The sequence below is a fragment of the Ranitomeya variabilis genome, chromosome 6 (assembly GCF_051348905.1).
Source record: "Ranitomeya variabilis isolate aRanVar5 chromosome 6, aRanVar5.hap1, whole genome shotgun sequence".
NCBI classification, from domain to species: Eukaryota; Metazoa; Chordata; class Amphibia; order Anura; family Dendrobatidae; genus Ranitomeya; species Ranitomeya variabilis.
Genome location: NC_135237.1, coordinates 36,623,900 through 36,642,749, shown reverse-complemented (window position 1 = coordinate 36,642,749; position 18,850 = coordinate 36,623,900). Strand labels below are relative to the sequence as shown.

Genomic DNA, 18,850 nt, shown 5'->3' with positions numbered 1-18,850 from the left:
TATAGCAACACAAAGTGTAGTATGTCATAAAAAGCAGCAGAAAAATGTTACGACAGAAACAAAGGACATAATATCTTGTATAAAGCAGCAAAAGGCGTAAAATATTGTATGTAGCATCAAAAGATGTAATATATTGTGAAAGGAAGCAACAAAAAGCACAATTTACAGTATATAGTGATAAAAGGTTTAATATCTTATATAAAGCAGCAATGAAAGCAAAGCATCTTGTATATTGCAGCGACAAAAGGCAGAATATCTCGTATACAACATACGCAAAAGGTTAAATTTACTGTATATAGCCACAAAATATGTAATATCTTATATAAAGCAGCCACAAAAATCCTAATATCTCCTTTTTGGCAGCAACAAAAAGCAAAATATTTAATAAAGAACAGAAACAAAAGCCGTATTATCTTGTTTATAACAGCAATAGGCCTAATGTATCGTATGAAGCATTATATCTCTATTTTCCATCTAATAACTAGCAACAAGTTAATTAAAATGCTCCTCAATAGACAATAACAGATAAATTGTGGATACCTTTGTCATTTGTCAAAATAGCCGCGGGCATGAAATCTTGTACTGAGAGCAGCCAGACGATGTGCAGACTGCCACACCAACTGCTTGTAGAATTTACTAGTTGGATTAAATCATGGCAGATTAAAAGGGAGAAATAAACAGCTCAGCCCAATGGTTATAATACTAAACGGCAGAAAATATATTAAAAGTATGTCACCAATTGAGGGGGGAGGGGAGGCGAAGTAAGAAGAGCTGCCTGCTCCATCCTATGCAATACAGACTTTCCCGGATTTCCCAGTACGGTTTGGATTTTAACGACGGGGCCTTGGTTAACGAATTAGGTCCATATAGTCGGTGACAAACGAAGGCATCTGGATGACAAAGCATAATGGATGCCGACTACGATTAGGAAGAATTAAAAGTGACAAAATCTATTAAAGGGCGGCCGTTAGCGAGTGTAATCATAGGATTATTACCGGCGTTGTCGATTAATTGCCAGTTTGAATTTTTGTAATCCAATGAATGGTGTGTTCTAAGTGCTCTACTTCTAGGGGTGCGTATGTTCATGGGAATGTATCATCAATAAACAAATGTTTAAATTCGGATTTTTGTGTTTCATTTTGGCGATGTTCTATTTAATTTTTCTCGATCTTGATCTTCATTAAAAAATAAAAGAAAAATGTGTAATATTGCTATTTTCAAATCTGCCGCAGAGGGGATCATTCAGGAAGAGTTTTCAGCAGTTTTGCTTATCAGCAAAGACAGGAATATGATAGGTAATACTGATATACACAGCTGATAACACCAGATCTTTTGATCAGGGTCATTTGGATATTATGATTTAAAAAGGGAAAACACAGTAATTTGACAATAAATGGTTTCACCCAACCACTAACCATGAGTGGAGAAAAAATTTTGGTGTTATCATTCAAATTCTCTGAAAAAGGCCAGGAAAACAAAAATTCTGCTGGGGTATGTAAACTTTTGAGCACAACTGTATACATATTTAACTCAATTTAAATAATATGTAATTTTCTAATAACACACTCATTTTAACTAGTCAGGGTCTTACTAGTCCTCCATGGCCCTGTACTGAGTAACTCACACTTATCTCCTTTTGAGGTTTCATTGAGTACAAGTTAAAGTCTTAGTGATACAGTTGCCACTGTAATCAATTCAGCACTGAACGTTTGACTTCTGGAAATCCTCACTGTGATCCTCGGAGGTGGGTCCAGCTAGTCATATATTTTCTCTGCAGTGGCCACTATAGGAGAGATATGGTATTGCATCTTTGCCATTCAAATGATTGGGTGGTTACCAGAGCAGCAGGCACTTCTAATCGGCAGCCACTGGCTCTAATTAATTTGTGAAGAAGATATTTAGCAGTCCCTCTTCTGTGCCCTTTAGGGTTTAGTTCTGATTATTTTGTGATTTTGACGATCGGAACATTATGTTGTACTACACTGTAGTGTATACTGGGGTATTGTACATACGTTATATCGTATCATATATTGGGGTATTATAATTATACTATACTGTACTGTGTATTGACGCTTTATATACACATTACAGTTTGCTATATATATATTGGGGTATTATAATTACATAACACTGCACTGAATATTGGGGTATTATACATAGACTACACTGTACTGTATATTGGGGTAGTAAACTTATATTACACTGATCTATATGTTGGGGTGTTACACTTACGTTACATTGTGCTGTTTACTGGGGTATTATACTGCATATTAGAGTTTTATACTTACATTGTATAGTATATTAGGTTATTATACTTATGTTATACTGTATATATTGGGGTTATTATACTTAAATTACACTACTGAGTATTGGGGTATTATACTTGCATTACAATGTATGGTATATTGGGTTATTATATTTATGTTATACTTTACTTTATATTGGGGTATGATACTTACATTACCCTATACTTTATATTGGGGTTTTATATATACATTACACTGTGCTGTATTTTAGGGTATCATACCTACATTACACTGTGCTGTATATAAAGGTATTTATGTAGACTGCACTGTACTGTATATTGGGGTATATCTGTGCTCTCTGTTCTTTCTACATGCGGGTGCACTAATATATTTCATAGTGCAGTATGCATCTGTCACAGTTTTACGGTTTGTTTATAAAAGCGCCATAATTCTCTGCTTACAACCTCCAGTTTTGGCTCTTTTGATCTGTTTTCCCTGTTTGTTCTTATTACTTTTTAGTTTTCCAGATACAAAGATATGAAAACAAGACCCCGGGGGAGGAAAGTAATGGCTGCAACTTCTGCAGGGAACAAATTTACAGTTTTTGACAGATAGGAAATGGCATAAAGAATCTTCAGGGACGGGCGGCAGTGATGCAGGAAATATTTGCATGTATCTGTTAATAGTAGATTCTAAAACACTGAAAACAGGAGAAACAATTTACTCTGTGTATATACTGTATATGTAACCTTTAAAAAAAAAAACCCTTTCCGTGTGTCCCTATTGGGGTGGTCGATCTATAATAATTTACCAGGGATGGCGTGGAAACATAAATGCTCTGATTTGGAGGATAGAACAATGTAAGCTCGCCCTAGACCTCTGCACAGATGACAGAGCATGCCCACTAGACCTCTGCACAGATCAAAGACCATTCCCGCGATACCTCTGTACAGATCACAGAGCATGCCCACTAGACCACATGATAGAGATCACAGAGCATGCCCACTAGACCTCTGCACAGATCAAAGAGCATTCCCGTGATACCTCTGTACAGATCACAGAGCATGCCCCCTAGACCACTGCACAGATCACAGAGCATGCCCACTAGACCTCTACACACATCAAAGACCATTCCCGCGATACCTCTGTACAGATCACAGAGCATGCCCACTAGACCTCTGCACAGATCACAGAGCATGCCCACTAGACCTCTGCACAGTTCACAGAGCATGCCTACTAGACCTCTGCACAGATCAAAGAGCATTCCCGTGATTCCTCTGTATCGATCACAGAGCATGCCCACTAGACCTCTGCACAGATCACAGAGCATGCCCACTAGACCTCTGCACAGATCACAGAGCATTCCCGTGATACTGTAATAATTATAGGGGATAACTCAGGAGACTCTTTGCATGGAACAAGACAACTACAGGACACAGTTTTATAAGTGGTAAAATCTATATTATCACACGGTGATTCAAACAGGTGCAGAGAGAAACTCAAGTCCACAACACTTGGTGCAAATAATAAACGCAGCTTAGCAGTCTATAGCAAACTTCAGAGGAAAATGCAATCAAGCAGAAAGTTTATGAAGCACAGTTATTCTTGAGGATATTTGGCACGAATAAATCCTTGTCTTAGTCCAGACACAGATAGATATGCTTATAGGCAGTTCAAATCATATCTTGGCTCAACCAGGGAGGCCTGATTAATAGTCTCAACAAAGCAGCAGCAGCTTACATGTCCAGCAAATGCAGGTGGAAGTAAACACAAGCAGCAGATGAAGGAGGATTACTGGAAACTTGTGTATGCAGCAGGAACTCAGAGCAGAGTAGCAGGATCACCACACAGGTTCACAGGAGCAGGTGTATAGCCAGGGAGTAATCAGAGGTCAGGAGCTGGATGCAAGGCAGAATACTCTAGCACAGACTGAAGGCTGGGGTGGAGTTTTATAGCAGGAAGACACAGTGCACATGAGACCAAAGACACCATCTTGGAAAAGGGCAGTAATGCACAAAAGGTAAAAAATGTTCAGAGTCCTGACATTACTCCCTCCTTAGAAGCGGCCTCAGGACAATCCTGGACCTTGTTTCTCAGGGAATCTCTGATGAAAACGAGAAATCTTCTGTTGGGCATTGATGTTTTCCACAGGTTCCCAAGAGTCTTCCTCAGGGGAATATCCCTGCCATCTTATCAGATATTGGAGCCGATTCCTGCGAATCCTGGAATCAATAATTTCCTCCACCACAAATTGTTCTTGCCCATCAATCACCACAGGCTGCCGAGGTGGCACAACACGTCCCTGGAAGGTATAAGGAGATACAGGCTTTAGTAAAGATACATGAAAAACTGGGTGTACCTTCATAGTCCTAGGCAGCTTCAGCTGGCAGGCCACAGAGCTCACAATACCGTTGATCTTGAAAGGGCCAATGAATTTCTGTCCAAGTTTTTGTGAAGGAACGTTTAACTCCAGATTCTTAGTTGCTAACCACACAGAATCTCCTACCTTGAACATGGGTGCAGGTTTACAGAATCTATCAGCCGATCTCTTATAACGTTCTTGAGCTGTGGTCAGGGATTCCTTCAGAACCTCCAGATTTTGTCTCATCGCAGTCAGCCTTTCCTCCACTGCCAGAACCGGAGAATTAATTGGAGACCTAGGTAAAATACACGGATGATAACCCAGATTGGCAAAGAAAGGTGTAAATTTAGTGGAGGCGCTCTGAGAATTATTGTATGAAAATTCGGCTAACGGCAACAACTCCAACCAATCATCCTGGAGATAGCTGACATAGCATCTTAGATATTGTTCCAGCGTCTGGTTGGTACGCTCAGTCTGACCATTTGTCTGGGGATGGTAAGCAGAAGAGAGACAGACATTAATATTGAGTGCAGAGCAAAACCCCTTCCAGAATCTTGAAGTGAACTGTACTCCACGGTCAGAGATGATCTCATCCGGAACCCCGTGCAACCGAAAGACATTCTGTATAACCAAGTTCACTGTATCTTTAGCTGAGGGGAGGCCGGTGCACGGAACAAAATGAGCAGCTTTAGTCAGGCGATCAACTACCACCATGATTGTATTCATGCCCCCTGATGTAGGCAGCTCCACAATAAAGTCCATTGATATAGACCCCCAAGGGCGGGACAGAACAGGTAATGGTTGTAGAAGACCCGTAGGTGCCACATGAGGAGTCTTGAAACAGGCACATACCTCGCAAGAGAGAACATAGTCCTTGGTATCCTTCAGGCAAGTTGGCCACCAGAAGAATCGGCTCAGGAACTCTTGTGTCTTCTGTACCCCCCTGTGACCAGCCAACTTGGAGTCATGTACCAACTTGACGATCTGCAGACGGACGACCTCCGGGACGTAGATACGTCGATCTCTGAACCACATGCCACCCTTAAAGACAAGATTAATATCCACAGGTGGGTTGGCCAGAAATACATCACCTTCATAGGCCTCCCTGCACTCCTTCCACAAGTCCTGATCGTGGATAACTCCGATGAAATTGGCATTAGATAGAATGGTCTTGGATGGGGCTCCAGGTACGGAATCCGCAGCATGGATTCGGGATAAAGCATCAGCCTTCCCATTACGAGAACCTGGACGGTACGAGATAACAAAGTTAAATTGATTTAAAAATAAGTTCCAACGAGCCTGACGAGGAGAAAGACATCTAGCGGATCTAAGAAACTCTAGATTGCGATGGTCAGTTAGCACTATGATCTGTTGTGCAGCTCCTTGCAGATGATGCCTCCATTCTTTGAAAGCCGCAATAATAGCCAGCAATTCCTTGTCTCCCACGTCGTAATTCTTCTCTGCTGAGGTTAGTCTATGGGAAAAGAAAGCACAAGGATGTAGCAGACCCTTCTCTCCAGTTCTTTGGGAGAGAATAGCCCCCAAAGCATTATCAGAAGCGTCCACCTCCACAATGAAAGGAAGTGTTGGATCTGGGTGTATCAACAACGGTGCTGATGTGAAACAGATCTTAAGCCGATCAAAAGCTTCTTGAGCCTGTGATGACCACTTAAAGGGCTTTTCCTTCTTTGTCAAGGAAGTAATGGGACGGACAATATCAGAAAAATTTCGAATGAAGCATCTGTAGAAATTTGCAAAACCAATAAAACGTTGGACCTCCTTAACGTTCTTGGGTACCGGGCAGTCAAGGATAGCCTGAATCATACCAGATTCCATGTTCAGCCCCTGGGGAGAGATGATATAACCTAAGAACTGTATCTCACAACGATGGAACTCGCATTTCTCCGGCTTAATATACAGATGGTTCTCTTTCAGACATCTTAAAACAGTTTTGACATGTTCTTCATGTTCCTGTAGAGAGTCAGAAAAGATTAGTATATCGTCCAAATAGATCACTACAAACTGGTCCAACAAATCTCTGAAAATGTCATTAGCAAGGTGTTGAAATGTTGCAGGGGCGTTACAAAGCCCGAAGGGCATCACAAGAGATTCAAAGTGTCCATACCGGCATCTGCATGCTGTCTTCCACTCATCCCCTGGATGAATACGCACCAAATTATAAGCCCCACGAAGATCCAGTTTAGAGAACACCTTAGCATGGCGGACTCTTTCCAGTAATTTGGGAATTAGAGGCAAAGGGTAACGGTTTCATACGGTTACCTTATTGAGTTCTCGATAGTCAACACAGGGTCTCAGGGTCCCATACTTCTTCTTTACAAAAAAGATAGGTGCCCCTGTTGGTGAGGAAGAAGGATGTATGAAGCCTTTGGCCAGATTTTCATCAATATACTCTTTTAAGGCTTGAAGCTCAGGTGCCGCCAAAGGGTATACGTTACCAAAAGGAATGGCTGCCCCGGGAAGCAGCTCAATGGGACAGTCATAATGCCTGTGTGGAGGAAGCTGATCTGCATTCTTCTTGTCACAGATGTCAGAGAACTCTTTATAAGCTGGAGGTAAAGAAAATACCTTTACATGTGGTTCCGTAGTCATGGACTCAGGGACAGCTTCTTTTAACGCTGAGTTGCTCCTTGTTGGGAAGATAATCTCCTTGGTCTACCAGTTGATAATTGGGTTCTGAGAACGCAACCAAGGAATGCCTAAAATCACAGGAAAATGAGAAGAGATTAGCAAGAAAGTTGCTCCTGATGATTAGGCTCCAACAAAATTTCAAGGGGTACGGTCTCCTGATCCACAGGCCCAGAGATTAAAGGTGACCCATCCACTGTTTCCTTGGTAATTGGAGAGGCTCTTTGCTGAATTTTAATACTATGTTCCTTGGCAAATGCAATATCCATGAAATTGCCACCTGCACCAGAGACAATCATAGCTGAACTGGAAATCCACTGTCCTGAACACAGGATCTTAATAGGGAGAGAACAGTGAGAGTTCTTTTCCTTCAGCTCCTTGGGGGGTGAAGTCATAGAAAGTGAATGGAATACAGCGTTTAAAGGCAGGCTACATTCAGAGATGTCAGATTCATCATCACAGTTGTCATACTCCCCTATTGCTGCTAGCACCTTGTTAGGCCGTCTAGGACACTTAGAACAATTGATCAAGAAGTGGTCAGACTGGCCGCAGTAGAAACATAGACTTTCACGAAGGCGATGCTCCCGGCGCTCATTGATCTCGCGCCTCTGAACGGAATCAATTTGCATGGGCACCTCCTCCACCTCCCGAGAGGTTTTACCTGCAGGCTCTTTGGAAGGAAGGGAAAAGTTAGAAACACGGTTATATGCAGCAAATTTCTCCTGCCTACGCTCAGTAAGGCGAATGTCTATGCGCACACAATGCTGTATAAATGTCTCTAGCTCTTGTGGTGACTCAGAGCGGGCTAGTTCATCTTTTACAATACTAGACAGACCCCTTTTAAAAATAGGCAATTGTACATAACTGTCCTAATTGGTATCTACCGCCAATCTCCTGAATTCAGTGGCATACTCAATAACAGAACGTTTAGCCTGGCGTAAAGACAACAAAGCAGATTCAGCAGTTGCACGGCGATTAGGGTCATCAAACATTAATGCCATAGCGGCCACGAGACTCAATCATCGGATTCGCCCAGGCGAGCGCTCGTGAGGTCAGTAGAATTATTACACACAAAACTTTGGATCTATCAGTAGGAAAATGGTCAGCATGCACATCAAAGCATAGCATATATTGATTCACAAGGCCACGAAATTTGTCGCGATCACCATTAAATCTGAATGGGGGTAACTTAGGTGGGCTAGCTGGTGGTGGTTGCCCAGAGGGTAAAGTCACTTGTGCAGCTATTTGCGTGCTTATGTCCTGAAAAGCCCGTCCATACTGGGACTCTATGCCAGCAAGTTTGTTTTCTTGGGCTGCCATGCGGTTGCTCAAGTCCTGCAAAGTCTGTCCAAACACTTGTTGATTGAGTTCAAAGCTTCCAAACTTCTTTTGAAGACCTTCCACATCTTTCTGCAGAGATCTAATGATGGAAGACACCTGCTCTAATCTGCTTTCTGCAGTCATTGTTCCAGCAGTCTCCTTTTTTTTTTTTTTAGGCTAGAGTATCCTGTAATAATTATAGGGGACAACTCAGGAGACTCTTTGCGTGGAACAAGACAACTACAGGACACAGGTTTATAAGTGGTAAAGTCTATATTCTCACACAGTGATTCAAACAGGTGCAGAGAGAAACTCAAGTCCACAACACTTGGTGCAAATAATAAACGCAGCTTAGCAGTCTATAGGAAACTTCAGAGCAAAATGCAATCAAGCAGAAAGTCTATGAAGCACAGTTATTCTTGAGGATACTTGACACGAATAAATCCTTGTCTTAGTCCAGACACAGATAGATATGCTTATAGGCAGTTCAAATCATATCTTAGCTCAACCAGAGAGGCCTGGTTAATAGTCTCAGGTTAATGCAAAGCAGCAGCAGCTTACATGTCCAGCAAATGCAGGTGGAAGTAAACACGAGCAGCAGATGAAGGAGGATTACTGGAAACTTGTGTATGCAGCAGGAACTCAGAGCAGAGTAGCAGGATCACCACACAGGTTCACAGGAACAGGTGTATAGCCAGGGAGTAATCAGAGATTAGGAGCTGGATGCAAGGCAGAATACTCTAGCACAGACAGAAGGCTGGGGTGGAGTTTTATAGCAGGAAGACACAGTGCACATGAGACCAAAGATGCCATCTTGGAAAAGGGCAGTAATGCACAAAAGGTAAAAAATGTTCAGAGTCCTGACAGATACCTCTGTACAGATCACAGAGCATGCCCACTAGACCTCTGCACAGATCACAGAGCATGCCCACTAGACCTCTACACAGATCAAAGACCATTCCCGCGATACCTCTGTACAGATCACAGAGCATGCCCACTAGACCTCTGCACAGATCACAGAGCATGCCTACTATACCTCTGCACAGATCACAGAACATGTCCATTAGACCTCTGCACAGATCACAGAGCATACCCACTAGACCTCTGCACAGATCACAGAGCATGCCCACTAGACCTCTGCACAGATCACAGAGCATGCCCACTAGACCTCTGCACAGATCACGTCCACTAGACCCGGCACAGATCACAGAGCATGCCCAGACTTTGATAAAGGTCAAAATGTTTTATAACTGAGGTTTCTTACTTGCATGTCTGCATGGAAAACAATCTGTTCAAATCATCAACTTGCGCAAGAAGTCCATATCCAGTCATGTAAAATAATAATATGGCCCATGTATTATTGCTTTAACTCAATGGATTAGGAGTAAACAAGTAAAATATGAGTAGCATTGTTTTATTTATTTAGCTTGTACTAAAATGATTAGTCTTACATCAAATTTCCGTTCTTTTTCATCACTTCCAACAATAATTTTTTTTAGGCATCGTGGACGTGATTTAGCACCCCAGATGTGACTTTTTTATATTCACTCAATCAGGGTTGGTTTAAAACTAAAGAAACAGTTTTAGCTTGAAGTGAGTTTTTCTTTTTGTAAATTTGTGCACAACCTGATTAACTTTTTTCTTACTTCAAAAACTGACTTTAAACATGTCCTTGATAATACATGACCCCCAACATACCAATGTCTAAGTCTATCAACCAATCTATAATTCTTAATACTTACATTTATTGTGCAAAATAAACAGAAATAACAACTGACACCTCCTGGCAATGTGAATCAAATGTGAATGGGCGCAACAGCGGGTGAAATAAGTATTGAACACGTCACCAATTTTCTAAGTAGATATATTTCTAATGGTGCTATTGATATGAAATTATCCCCAGATGTCGGTAACAACCCATCCAATCTACAGGTACAGAAATCAAACCATGGATCTCCATAAAATAAGTAATGTGTGATAATGAGAAATGACACAGGATGAAAGTATTGAACACATTAACAAAGAGAGGTGCAAAAACTGGTGGCCTATAAAAAGGTGTCTCTTTACCAACATGCCACATAAGAAACATCTCATGATGGGTAAAACCAGTAAGCTGTCTGAAGACCTTTGCAACCTTATTATTGCAAAACATACTGATGGCGTTGGTTACAGAAGAATTTCTAAACTACTGAAGGTTGGAGTGAGCATTGTTGGGGCCATAATCTGGAAGTGGAAAGAACATCATTTCATCATAAACTGGCCACAACTAAGTGCCCTCCTCAAGAATTTAGACAGAGGAGTGAAAATAATTATCAGGAGAGTTGTCCAAGAGCCAAGGACCACCTGTGAAGAGTTACAGAGAGACCTGGAATCATCAGGTACACATCTTTCAAAGAAAGCTATAAGTAATGCACTTATGTTTGTAGAACTGCATATCACCCCAAAAACACCATACCAACAGTGAAGTTTGGAGGTGGGAACATCTTGGTGTGGGGCTGATTTTCAGAATATGACACTGCCAAACTTAATTTTATTGAAGGAAGGATGAATGGACAAATGTACCGAGACATTTTTTATAAAAAATCTGCTACCATCTACCAGGATGATGAAGATGAAATGAGGGTGGACATTTCAGCAAGACAATTATCCCAAACACACAGCCAACGAAAATCTCATTTAGTTTCCAAAAAAGAAAAAAGTTTCTAAAATGGCCCAGTTAATCACTGATTTGAATCCAATAGAAAATTTATGGAACAAACTAAAGCTCAGAGTTCATAGAAGGCGCCCACAGTATCTTCAGGAGTTGAAAAATGTTTGTGTGGAAGAATTGGCCAAAATCATGCCTGAGCAATGTCTGCGACTAGTTTCTCCATGCAATAGATGTTTCGAAGCTTCATCATCAACAAAGGCTTTTGTAAGATGTATGAATTACATTTCAGTAATCGTGTTCAATAATTTTTCCCCGTGTCATTTCTCATTATTACACATTATTTATGGACAACTATGGTTTGATTTCCTTGCCTGGGCATAGAATAAACATTTTCATCTGTTTTTTTTTTATGGTGTGCCAACTCTTTTTCTCCTAAATAGATTGATACATAGATACATAGATCGGATGAAATAAGTATTGAACATGTCTCCAATTTTGCAATGTACTGCTTTTTCTCCTATATATTATAAGTATCCATGAGCCAGTGTTTTTGGAGGACTGCACCCACGCGCTGAAGGACTAGTGCTGCCTCACTTTCTTTTTTTAATTTAACTATCTACTGTATTTATCTGTCTATCTATCAGTCTACCTATGTATGTATGTATTTATCTGTCTATCCAATTTACATCTATCCATCTTATTTACATCTATCTGTCTATATATGTCTTCCAATTGTATATTATAGGTAGACAGAAAGATAGACAGACAGACATTGAAATCCTTGCATGTTTTATATGACATTACATGTCATGATCGGATATTATCACTTGGAATACTTTTTCCTGACACGCAGTATAATAGTCTGAAATATAAAATATCCAGAGACATAAAAAACTTTACATCTGACATATTTTTGAAAAATTAAATCAGAATTTTTATTGCACTCCAAGTCCCAAGGACTCTCACACGTCCAACGAGAAATTAATGACAACTGTATCAATGCAGGTTCACAAGAAAATTCACATACTGCAGGAGAAATCTTCTCTTCTCCGCTTGTTTGATAGCAAAAGATTTTGACAGCTTTTTACCATATTATAAAGCAAATAGGAAATGCCTGGCAGAGTCATATTGTCCTACACAGAAGCCTTCGCAAACAGCCGCAGTTAGCACGGTGAAGGTCACATGAATTTGTATTGTAGCAGAATTAGACTTGTAAATATCAGAGGTGTGTTCCTCCAGAGCTGTCTGCACTGAACAAGGGTTTACTATTTGATACCGTATCTGAAAAATACGTGACTCAATGTTTAACATATTTGTTCTCATAATCAACAACCAAGGTGAAATCGGAGAATGTACAATATACACATTGCTGTAACATACCGAAGAGGGGCCCTATAGCAAGAATTGAGCTACCATGCCACCTGCCATTCATCATCACCATAAGACTTTATCACCTCCATTATTGCCTGCAATGTCTGGGAAAAGGGGAGTGTCCTATAGCGTCCCCGCCTATGAGGAACAGGATAGTGATTCCATGAGCTAGGTCATCATATTTCCATAGGACAAAAGCTGTTAGAAGATCTCTCATGCTAGAGATATACAGATACAGTATACTTATTTATATAATGGATAGATATGCTATTTTGTGAGCCTGATTGAGGATAAGGGCTAAAATAATCGATGATAGTGCATGTACAGTGCTGAAGAATATGTTGACACCCATGAGGAACAGGATAGTGATTCTATGAGCTAGGTCATAATTTTTCCATATTACAAAAACTGTTAGAAGATCTCTCATGCCAGAGATATACAGATACAGATGGTCACAAGGGGGCATACGCTGCGTCTGGAGGAGAGAAGGTTTTTCCACCAACATAGAAGAGGATTCTTTAGTGTTAGGGCAGTGAGAATCTGGAATTCCTTGCCTGAGGAGGTGGTGATGGTGAACTCAGTCAAGGGGTTCAAGAGAGGCCTGGATGCCTTCCTGGAGCGTAACAATATTGTATCTTACAGTTATTAGGTTATTTAGAAGGACGTAGATCTGGGGATTTATTCTGATGGAATATAGGCTGAACTGGATGGAAAATGGCTTTTTCTTGGTCTTGCTAACTATGTTACTATGTTAGTATACATATAGAAATCATAGATAAGTTATTTTGTGAGCCCAATTGAGGATAAGGGCAAAAATAATCAATGATAGGGCATGTATAGCAATGAGGAATATGTTGACACTATATAAGAAACATAAATAATAAATCTAAAGCATGCTCACACCTTGGGGCCAAATTCATAGAGAAACTCGTAAAATGCAAGGAAATAGAAAATTACTGAAAATAATCTCATACTTTTACCAATAAAAAAACACTGTGCATTTAACTACTCAAAGGGTCAATGCGCACAATGTGTTATTGATGCATTTTTGAAAATGTCATTTTTCTATTTTTCCGAGCCTATATTGACATGCGATGTTGATTTTAAAATCCACAACATGCCAATTGTATCCATGTTTTTTGTGTTTTGACAGATGTCAATAGAGAGTTCAAGTTTCACAACAAAAAGATTTTAAGACCGTGTTTCAGCATTGACTTTGCACCTGTTTTTTGTCTAGCGTTGTGTGTTTTGCACCTTATTTTTGTTTGCATTCAATTTTCCCTTTTTTTGTTTTATGTGTTTACCTGTTGATCATATGTTTTCCGCTTTGTTTGATTGCAGATGTTTCCGCCTTATTCATCAATTATGACTTTTTAAAAAGTTGGAAAATTTAGCACAACATCCCCTTTTGTGTGCCAAATTGCAACTTTTGGGGCCAAAAGAGTTTGAGACGTTTTTGACTTTGTGTCAAATTCTTTAACCTATGTAGAATTTACTCACTGATTTTTCATGCATTTATTGTGAAAAAGAACGCATCAAAAATACCACCTCTTGTGGATGATTTCACGCACAACTTTTTATTTTTTATTTTGTGGCACTTTTTAAAGCATTTTTGCTGCAAAAAAATACAGCAACCAGTTGTTGGCTTATCCAATAAGAACATTTTAAACACAATACCGACATTATTTTATGCAATTTTTTCCAATTTTTTATGTGCTCTTTGGGATCCTGGTATGTTTTTAATTTATCTTGGTGTGATATTTTTATGCATGTGTTTGCCCAGTGAAATCTCCCCCAAAAAAACATTTAAAAAATATTCTTGTGTTTATAAAAGGTCACCATAAAAACATATAAGCCATGTCTTTCATTGTGTACAGAAAAATAAAACTAAAAAATTCAATGTGACTGTGGCCTTACAAGGTAGGTGACAATAGGCTTTGTAAATCAGACAATTCCCTTCCTCCCTTGTTCCACAAGTTGAGCTTCATTATTTCTGGCCGTAGTTCCCTTCTTACAAGACGATACCTTTACGCCATTACTCATCCGCAAGAAAGTCATTTTATGCTTCCTGGATTTTTCATGAATATTCATTTCCACTTTAAGGTGTAGTTTAAGAGTTTTAAATCTGAAATCGTTCAGCTAAAGAGTAATCCTGGATGTGAAACAGATCATTAAACAAAGGACAGGAGACCTCTTATCAAGTCAATGGTACACGTTTCCGTTGAAGAAAATGTTAAGGATCAGGTAAGACGAGAACTTTTCTGCGCTGACTGAGGTACAGAAAAAAGAGTAAACTCTCCTTTCAAAATATCAAAAATTATAGATTTTGAGATATTCTAGATTCTAAAATCGGAATCCAGATGTAGAAAGTCATGGCCCTAAGGTCATTTGCATACAACGGTCCGTACAACACAAAGACACAAAGTTATTCGGAGAATCAGCTAGGCGAATAGTTCTGAATTTCTAGACTTTGGGATTACAGGAATGTTATCACAACAGATAAATGAATTTTTTTTTTAAATCAAGACTTTAGAGATACAAAAATCAAAACAAATGATTTTGAATGGGTCTTTGTCAGCAACACCTTGGCATGCCTAAACTCAATGGATCCTCCTGTACTTGCTCACCAAACTCTCCTAGAGGAACATACTAAGGCAACAAGATCCCAAAAGACCAAACACATTTACATAGAGGTTTTTCTTTATAGAACATATTTGTCCACAGTTAACATTCTGATAATTTTAAGAAATTAATTTCCCACAATACAAAGGTTTAAGGCCACATATAAATATATATGGCATTAACATCTCCCGGCAAAGTATCCCGAATTAACATGTTTGTTTTTTTAAATAATCTTTTTGCACCACTTATCTCAAGCCAAGCAGGAAATGTAAGGAAGGACATGTTTGTATTACAAGATGAAGGACTTATGCCTTAAAAGGAACTCTCCGAGCACAACCGACACACTATGTTAGGACTAGTGCAAGTCTTGATGGGTCACTCATTGCATAACACAGGGACTGACAAATTCACTTTAATATTTATCAGATAACTGGTCATTGCTAGGGATGATACACAACCTGAACTTTATTCTAATGTTTGGTTCAGGTGCCAGAACGTTACCTGAACTTGAACCAGAACCAGACCCCCTTTAAAACAATGGGGACCCAGACTTTGAGCCGGAAAATTTTCTTTCCCTCTATTTCACTGCAACAGACTTCCCCTGGAACTCCAAACATTGCAACGGGGACTTCCGGGAGAAGACGTGTTCGACTTTTAGCACTGTACACTAACTGTATGGTTACGAACTCCGAACACTGCAACTGGGACTTCCGGGAGAAGTCGTATTTAGCATTTAGCACTATACACTAACTGTCGGGTTACCTTTAATTTTGGGTTTGCTCATCTCTGGCCATTGTCCATTTTTGTCTTTACCATACAGTTGCCCCATAATCATCTGCGAGTGTGCCATCAGCTGTACATAATTGGCACCTACATTATCTTCTATTCTGTCATCAATGCTATGACAATGCAGACATACCCTGGTGCAACCTGTGCAGCCACAAGGAGGCCCAGGAGGTAAGGGGGTCTCTTCTACCTCCAACGCAGGTGGAATTATCCATTATGATGAGCTATTAGACAACAAAGGGCACATATATTATTCTTGCATAGTAGCAAGTCCAGGTTCTCATCGGGCGCATTCATGTCACAATGTGCTCATGATACCCCATGGGTTACCCCGGACAGAACAGAGGGCAGAGATAGGGTATAGTGCAAAAGTCTTTTTTCTGTAGTGAATATCCGTAGCAGTGGGTTGCCGTCACAATTTTTCCATGCACATAGGCACTTACAGAGAACAAGCTGAGCAGCGGACCCTAATCACGTCACTGGAATTACACTGTAGCAGGTGGTCAAGTACACCACTGAGAAAAAACTGTGGATTGTAGGTAACACAATCAGCACTGCAGCCCCTTAATTCTCAGGTGAAGGGTTAGTAAGTGATTGCCTACTCTACCGATACGCCATCACTTACTGATATGTGAATACTCCTTTGAGCAAAAAAAGGAAGAGATTATCAGCATAAGGGTCTTGAAATGGGGAAAAAAAATCTGCCCTGATTGGTATTTTAATGAATAATGTAAAGAGACCCTCTTTCTATATGCACCTACACCCATAATGAAGAACGAGATTTCCAATCAGATCTATACAACCGGTCTATCAACAAGTTTCACAATACAAAGTGCAAACATTTTTAGAAAGATCTCTCAGACTCGATGAGGCTGCTATGTTTACTTTGAAAACCGATGTAAGATTGGCCGTTAAAAGATTAACCAAATTTCCACACACCGTACATGCACCTACGCCTAAAAAGAACAAGATTTCCAGTGGCAGCTGTCATGATTCCCCAATGGCATGGGAACATCAGAAACACAAAAATAACAGACTAGCTCTCGGGTGATGGAAACTCAAGCTGACCGTGACCTAAATCTACCACACAACTAACAGTAGCTAGGAAGCATTCCTACGGCTGCCTAGATGCCATGCGCCAGCCGGAGAACTAACTACGCCTGGAAGAGGAAGGAACAGACCTGGCTTACCTCTAGAGAAATTCCCCAAAGATGATAGTAGCCCCCACGTATATTAACGGTGAGTTCAGAGGAAAAGACATACACAGTATGAAGGTAGATTTAGCAAAGCGAGGTCCACTTACTAGATAGAGGAAGGATACAAAAGAGGACTTCACGGTCAGCTGAAAAACCCTTTCAAAAAACCCATCCTGAAATTACTTTAAGACTCCTGTGTCAACTCATGACACAGGAGTGGCAATTTCAGTCCACAAGAGCTTCCAGTAACAGGAAATGACAAAACTGTAAACTGGACAAGAAAAACAAAACAATAAGGACAAGAGTCCACTTAGCTGATCAGCAGACTAGTAGCAGGAACATGCAACTGAATGACTCAGGTTACAATGATGACCGGCAAGGAAGTGACTGGAGAGCAAGGCTAAATAGGGAACTCCCAAAACTGATGGAAGCAGGTGAGCTGAGGCAGAAAAGCACACACAAGTCTCCAGTACCACCAGCCACCACCAGGGGAGCCAAAAAGCGGATCACAACAGTACCCCCCCCTTAAGGAGGGGGCACCGAACCCTCACAAGAACCGCCAGGGCGACCTGGATGAGCCCTATGAAAGGCACGAACCAAATCCGAGGCATGAACATCAGAGGCAGTTACCCAAGAATTATCTTCCTGACCATAGCCCTTCCATTTAACCAGGTACTGGAGTCTCCGCCTGGAAATACGGGAGTCCAAGATCTTCTCTATAACGTACTCCAATTCACCCTCAACCAGCACAGGAGCAGGAGGCCCAGCAGAAGGAACCACCGGCACCTCGTATCTCCGAAACAACGACCGATGGAACACATTATGGATAGCGAAAGATGCCGGAAGGTCCAAACGAAAGGAAACAGGGTTAATAATCTCCAAAATCCTATAGGGACCGATGAACCGAGGCTTAAATTTAGGAGAAGAAACCCTCATTGGGACAAAACGGGAAGACAACCACACCAAGTCCCCAACACGAAGGCGAGGACCAACCCGACGCTGGCGGTTAGCAAACCGCTGAGTCCTCTCCTGGGACAAATTCAAATTGTCCACCACTTGTTCCCAAATCCGATACAACCGATCCACCACAGCATCTACTCCAGGATAATCCGAAGACTCCACCTGACCAGAAGAAAAACGGGGATGAAACCCCGAATTGCAAAAGAAAGGGGAAACCAAAGTGGCAGAACTGGCCCGATTATCAAGAGCAAACTCCGCCAACGGCAAAAAGGCAACCCAATCATCCTGATCCGCAGACACAAAACACCTCAAATACGTCTCCAAAGTTTGATTAGTTCGCTCCGTCTGGCCATTAGTCTGAGGATGGAAGGCAGACGAAAAAGACAAATCAATGCCCAACCTGGCACAGAATGCCCGCCAAAATCTAGAAACGAACTGGGTACCCCTATCAGAAACGATATTTTCAGGAATACCATGCAAGCGAACCACATTTTGAAAAAACAAAGGAACCAACTCAGACGAGGAAGGCAACTTCGGCAATGGCACCAAATGAACCATCTTAGAAAAACGGTCACACACCACCCAGATAACAGACATCCTCTGAGAGACAGGAAGATCAGAAATAAAGTCCATCGAGATGTGCGTCCAAGGCCTCTTCGGAATAGGCAAGGGCAACAACAACCCGCTAGCC

General features: G+C 40.9%; 1 protein-coding gene across 2 annotated transcripts in view; it reads right to left on the bottom strand.

Moving 5' to 3' along the window:
* Positions 1-18,850, bottom strand: part of ZNF804B (zinc finger protein 804B) — a 408,310-nt gene that overhangs the window by 109,487 nt on the left and 279,973 nt on the right. The window contains exon 1 of one of the 2 annotated variants that reach the window (XM_077268235.1): positions 541-599. The exons of the other annotated variant lie outside the window; for it this stretch is intronic. Coding sequence (XP_077124350.1) covers positions 541-549 — 9 coding nt within the window. The 5' untranslated portion in view covers positions 550-599. Of the gene's footprint in view, positions 1-540; positions 600-18,850 lie in introns of those variants that run through there. 2 annotated transcript variants of the gene reach the window in all.